Source organism: Mustela putorius, unplaced genomic scaffold (assembly GCF_011764305.1).
Source record: "Mustela putorius furo isolate JIRA1106 unplaced genomic scaffold, ASM1176430v1.1 tig00000997_pilon_pilon_pilon, whole genome shotgun sequence".
NCBI classification, from domain to species: domain Eukaryota; kingdom Metazoa; phylum Chordata; class Mammalia; order Carnivora; family Mustelidae; genus Mustela; species Mustela putorius.
Genome location: NW_025421527.1, coordinates 2,822,612 through 2,828,946, shown reverse-complemented (window position 1 = coordinate 2,828,946; position 6,335 = coordinate 2,822,612). Strand labels below are relative to the sequence as shown.

General features: G+C 50.2%; 1 protein-coding gene across 1 annotated transcript; it reads right to left on the bottom strand.

The window, feature by feature from the left end:
- Positions 1-309: 309 nt before the first annotated feature.
- Positions 310-1,263, bottom strand: LOC101694023 (olfactory receptor 6N2). Its single transcript, XM_004775808.1, has one exon. It carries the CDS (start codon positions 1,261-1,263, stop codon positions 310-312), a length of 954 nt encoding a protein of 317 aa, XP_004775865.1.
- Positions 1,264-6,335: the final 5,072 nt, after the last annotated feature.

Here is a 6,335-nt window from a genome sequence, read left to right as displayed (position 1 = left end):
ACTGGAAATGGGAGCAGAGAGACATAGACCTCTAGCGGGCTGAGAATGTAGGCCAAGGAAATATGTGTGCTTGTTAAGAAGGGAAATTCTAAAGTATTCTTAAATGTTCAAAGCACTGATCAAGTAAAAAATGGAAAACAGTAAAGATACAGGAAATTAAAGAAAAACGTAAACTATGCCTTTGAGAAGACAAAAGGGGATGAGGTCCATAGCATGTGTGATAGTGGGAAGATTACTCAAGGTCAAGACAAAGGCCCATAGAGCTTGAATGAGCCAATATTGAAGTGGAAGACAGACCTTGGTAAAGGGTCAGTGGTGAGTGGGACTGGCTCCCCCGCCTTTCCGGAAGATGGTCCTCCTGATGGCCTTAATGAGTTCCTTGTTACGAAGACTGTAGATGATTGGGTTGACCAGTGGTGTCAGTACAGAGTAGACCACAGCAAGTGTCCGGTCAAGGGTCAGAGAATAGCTCTTCCTTAGGCGCACATACATGAAGATGATGCAGCCAAAGAAGATGAGAACCACAGTGAGATGTGAGGCACACGTGGAGAAGGCCTTCTTTCTCCCTGCAGCTGTTTTTATTTTCAGGACAGCACCAATGATTCTTCCGTAGGAAACCATAATGAAGAGGAAGGTTATAAGGATGATGAAGGCGTTGATGGCAAAGTCCACGAGGACATTAGTGGCTGTGTCCTTGCAGGCCAGGCTCAGCAGAGGTGGAAAGTCACAGAAGATGTGTTGAATTTCATTATAGCCACAGAAGGGGAGCTGGGACACCAGGATGACTTCAGAAATGGGACACAGGAAGCCACAAGTCCAACAAGCAGCAGCCATCTTGCCACAGAGTGCCGGGGTCATGATTGCAGGGTAGTGGAGGGGCCGGCAGATGGCCAGGTATCGGTCGTAGGCCATGGCTGTTAGAAGGTAGCATTCAGAGGCCCCTAGGGAGTGGAAGAAGTAGGTCTGAAGGAGACACCCTGCAAAGGAAATGGTCTTCTTCTCACTGAGCAGATTGGCCAGCATCTTGGGGATGGTGGTGGCTGTATACCAAAGTTCCAGGAAGGAAAGTATACTGATGAAGTGGTACATGGGGGTGTGTAGGGCTGCGTCCAGTCGTATGACTAAGAAGATGAGCGTGTTCCCACAGATAGTGAACAGGTATGCCGACAGCAGCAGGACAAAAAGCCAGCCCTTGATGTGGCCCACTTTGGGGAAACCAAGGAGCACGAACTCAGCCAAGCTCGAGTGGTTGTGAGATTCCATGGAAGGCTGAGGTGGGGGAGGGAGGAAGGGAGACAAACATGGGGACAGGTGACTGCCAAACCCAACTCAAAACTTCATTTGTATTTATTGTTTTGTTTTTTTTTTTTTTAATTTAAAGGCAGCATTTCATTACTCCAACTGCCACTTCTGGGGATACTACTCTAAAGTTAACAACCGCTAACGCTTATGACGCAACAAGCATTTTTACACGTGGTTTGTATTTTACTTCATTTTCACACAAGTGATGAATATCCTTGTTATACACATTTTACAGCTGGGAAAGTTCGAGAACAGATAGAAGGGTGAGATGATAAAACTCATTTCTTAGAGACACCATGTGACAAAAACAGGACTTGAACCCCTGCCCTTCATGCTCTCCACACTGTGTGCCCTTCCCCAAACATTCTATCCACTTCCTCGGGTCTTAATGTTTCCTTCAGTCAAATTCAAAAGGTGAGATTTGTGAATGAGATGAAGGCAGAGGCAAGTCTATTGTTCCCGTTGACTAACACAAACACTTCTCGAATGCACAGATGTCCGGCATCCAGAATCTGACCTCAGCAAGGTGCAGTCCCTGCCCCCAGACAGCAGACGGCCTCGAAGGGAAAGCAGCACAGCAGTCAGTCCTCCTGGTATCACCTGAGAAGTGCAGAGCCACGGAGCGCTGAGGAAGGGGCTGGTTCCTCAGCCCAGGCTGACTGAGAAGCTTCTCAGAGGGAGAACCTCTCGGACTGAATTTTCCAGAAACAGTGGCAGTTAGTTAGCTAAAAGAAGAAAACAAACACTTCAGACAAAAAGCACATGTGTAGGTGCAGGAGAGGAAGAGCAGGACCTCAAGAAATGCACGTTCCCCTCTGTGGTGAGACAGCTGGGACCTTAGCCCCTTAGGAGGAATGTTAGCCAGAGGGACGGCATGATCAGTTTTTAAAACATCACTGATAGTCAACTATCCTGACCTCCAGCTCAGACACAAAGGTGTGAATTTGCCTTGTGGGTGTTTCTGGTGGAAAGCCAAGTGGGTGGTTCACACAACAACCCCACCAAGAGTCAAGAAGCACACATTCTGCATGTCAGAAAATCGATGGTTATAAGTAGAGGTGGGGAAATCATAGCTGGCTTGGCAAAATTTCACACCAAAAAAAAAAAGTGTTGCATATTCTAATTATTTTCAAGCACTGTGAGAAGCAAATGCAAAAAGGGAGAGAGAGAAACCACTGAACCACAGACACAAAACATCACAGAGAGTATGAATACGAACACGGCAGCTGGAGACAGCGACACCACACCCTGTAGAGGTCTTGGTGCATCTGGAGAGGGCTGTCCAAATTCTAGATTCCATGCTGACCATCTGCCGTCTCTTACTTATTTTGCAATTCTAATACTTGATACAACGGCTTTCACATTCAAAGTATTCCAATGTTTTAATAAAACTAGTTAATTTAATAACTGGTAGGGCTCCCCACACTTTCCCCTCGGCTCATACCACCCACCCAAACCCCAACGTGGCTCCCAAACCCGAGCACCCTGCAGTACTGAAAAATTTCGAGTTTGATGTTTTAAAATGCTGGATGGTCTCAGAGCACTTTGTGTGTAAGAAGGTCCTTGTGAACCTCTTGTATCTATAGGAGCTGTGCACTCTCCACTCCAAGTACAGGAGACAAATGAGGTTAGAACAGAAATCTTGGCTTCACTGCATTCTGTCATCTGTGCCCCCTTAACCTCTTGCTTCTACCCTCTTTCTTTTCCCCCCGTCCGACAACCGCTTCTCATCCTTCAAAATTAGACCAAACGGGAGCTCTCTGGTGAAGCCTTTCCTGGTTCCATTGGAAAACGTGACTGATTCCTTCTTCCACGTGCAGTGCCCACTTAGCACACAGCATCACCTTCGTGAGAAGTCTGTCTTCCCCGGGACCTGGCAAGATCTCGGAGAGGCAGAGCTTCATTAACGACTGTGCATCCCGCCAGTACCCAGAGCGACAAGCTCAGAGCTGTGAGCTCAGTGAAGGCTTTGTGAATGTACCTCAACCTTCCTGTAGCCTGAATTTAAGTTATATTTTTAGTTGCACCTGAACACTTCCTTCCTGCCGTTCCCGTGGCATCTCAAGCTCAGTGTACCTACAGGAACTTAGCCTGGAAGATCTGGGCTTGCTTCCCTTCCCCTAGTCCTGTTCAAGAGCCCATTCCTTGCTCTTCCACGGGAATTAAATTCCACAGGTTTTTCTGATCACCTTCGGTGTGTAGTAACTGTGACTGACAACATTTGCTCTTCTCACCAGTTAGCTGTCCTGAAGCCAGCTGCAAGTGTAGGTCAAGACAAACAGGGAATGATTCCAGAAGGGCCCACCCTCTGGATCTCCGATTCTAGCCTCAACAAGTGTCCTTCACCCCGCAGCTGGAGAGCCTGCGTCCCGGCCTCTCTAGGTGACTCCTTCCCACTGCAGCTGCTCCCGGGATGACCCATCTCACGAGATCTTTGTATTCACAGCTCCTGGGTCATGAGGGATCGTCTCTGAAGACCCCACTCTCGACCCTCCTGACGGCACATGGCCAGTCTGTGGCCGCACATGCGGCAGCTTCCTGTCTCTCCACATTTTCGGAGCAGGTGTGAGCCCCGTTAGCCACTCTCAGTTGTGGACTGAATTCACGTATTGAACGGGGGCTCAGGACCATGGAGAGGGTCTTTCTCGTCTGGTTGTCTATGACTCTCAGAGCCAGACATTCCAAGTCCTCACGGGAGTCATCTTTCCACTGAGCCACCTCTCCAATGTCAGAATATCAGCTGTTTTCAAATCCCTCAGTACCGGTCCCACCTTCCAGACCCCCAGTCTGCATCACTAGTGTGGCCCTCGGATCACCTACCAGCAGCTGCGCGTCTCCTGCATCTGTTTCTGTCTTGCTGGGCTCAGACGTATGTGGGAGACTGAGACTGGATCTAGGAGACTTTTCTCTCTGTAGAGAGGCCATCCCCATGGGGCAGGGTCCCCTGAGCCAGCCTGTTTCAGGCCACAAGGGGCACAGACAAGGAAGAGACCTCCAACCCCAGAGGCAGTGGGGATCAGGGCCCTCCTCCTGGGAGGGCACTTGGACGGATGCCATGTCACCTTCCCCACCCGGGCTCCGAGAAGCTCTCCCAAATGCTCCTGTCTCACCATCCCTTCCTTCACACCTACCCCTCCCCTATCACCACCAGCTTCTTAACACAGACTCCTGGACTCCGGCTCTGAAACAGGGCCCCACTGTCCTACTCCTCTTCCCAAAATCACATGCTCCCTCCCATTTCCTGTCTGGCCTCACAAATCCAAAGACTTTGTATTTCCCTGCATCTTTCCAGCCAGATACTCCACCTGATCGTGTGCCTGACCCAGCCCTACTTCTCTCTTCCTTCGGGAAGCCTCCCTGATAGGAGCAGGCAGCTCTGGGGGTGGGGAGAAGTATGGGTCGTAGAGCCTCAGAAACCTTTATTTCAACCCCAGCTCTACCAAAATACCCAATTACGAAGGCTCTACTAGGTCACGTGTGTCTTTCTGAGCACAGCACACGCATGGATACGATTTTTGCAGTTACTCTGTGAGGTGGGTGCCAGGGTGATTTCCATTTCCCATGTGGGAAAACCAAGGCACAGAGAGTGTAATGTGTCCCAGGTCATGCACTGAAAGTGCCCCTGCTCTGACCGCAGAACCGTGCTCAACACCAAGCTCAGAAACGCCGGTCCTGCTGAGCCCCGCTCACGGCCACGCTGCCTCAGACATTCCTGCGTGTCTTCCAGTCCGTGTCGTCCCTGAGTAGGTGTATGCCGTGAGGTTAAGTGCGATGAACACACAAAGTCACCCCTTCATTCCAGAACGTGTCTGTGTACCTCCCGGCTTCCTGTTGTAGAGGTAAATGCGTGTTAATTAAACTCCCCCAAATAACTCCGCAACCACATCGAAGTCACTTCTCTTCCAGCCGAAGGACGGGACCACACCTGTTGTTTCATGGCGTCCGTCCCACTGACTCCCGGCCATGCGGGGTCGCACATCACGGGCACCGTGCAGGGTTGAGTAAGGGCGTGTTCGAGCGGAATTCCTAAAGGATTCGTGAAGGCGGTCTGCGGACGGCGCCGGGGAGCCGGGCTTGGTGTGAACTATGATGGGGCGTCTTAATGAATCTTACCCAGAAGGTCGGTGAGAGCGGTCAGTGATGAAGAAGCAGTCACTCACATTCACTGGGAGAGGGAGATCCTTTCTTTATCGTCTATGTGGTGATGCCATTTTTGTGCGTGCTTCTACATGATGATGAGGTGGCCTTTCTCTTCCTCACATCACCACAATCACCGAGGGGCCTAGGCTGACGCTGCTATTCTGTGAGAATAGAGAGCTCTGTACTTACGAATTAGTCTCATTTCTAATAACTTGTGAGCCATGTCCGTTCCCATACTGAACTGTAGGCTTCATAATGGCAGGGACTGGGGCTCTCTATTTGGTGTCTGTGTTCCACACAGACGCCTCTTGTCTACCCAGTGCCAGCGTCGAGAAGCCCCTAGCCATGCGTTAACCGATAGAGAGACACGCGCCTCCCTGTCCTTACGTGCCTGGACAGCTTCGTGTGTTGTCATACTTGCTCACTTTGTTCCTCTGCCCGGACCCAAGACCCTTCCTTATCCCCTCGGTGGCTCCTCTTGTGACATTCAGTCTATTTCCGATGAGCTTTCGGAGGCTGCTTGAGTCTGGTTCTCATCACCAGGTAGAGTCTGGCTCTACCATCTGCCAACTTCAGGTCACCTATACTGTTGACGAGTATACTCTAGGTCTCCTGTGAGGTTATTCCTGCAACATTCGAGTGTCACCGCTGACTGAGACGCCCGGGGAAGACCCCTAGATCTTTTTCTTCAAAGTTATTATAAAACGCATGTACTTTGAGAAAAGTTGTTCCTCCAACAAGAAGCCCTCCCAACAACGCTGTCACCCAACCCACACCTTCCCTTGTGTCCAGGACATGTTCATGGGATGGGGCCACGCAGGCAGAGAGAGACAGAGGGTAAGAAGCCTTGAGGAGAAGCTGAAAAGAGGAAAGTGTTCTGCAAAAGCTCCTAA

Coding starts and splice junctions, on each gene's coding strand:
- LOC101694023 (XM_004775808.1), bottom strand. CDS start 1,263: ATGGAATCTCACAACCACTCGAGCTTGGCTGAGTTCGTGCTCCTTGGT.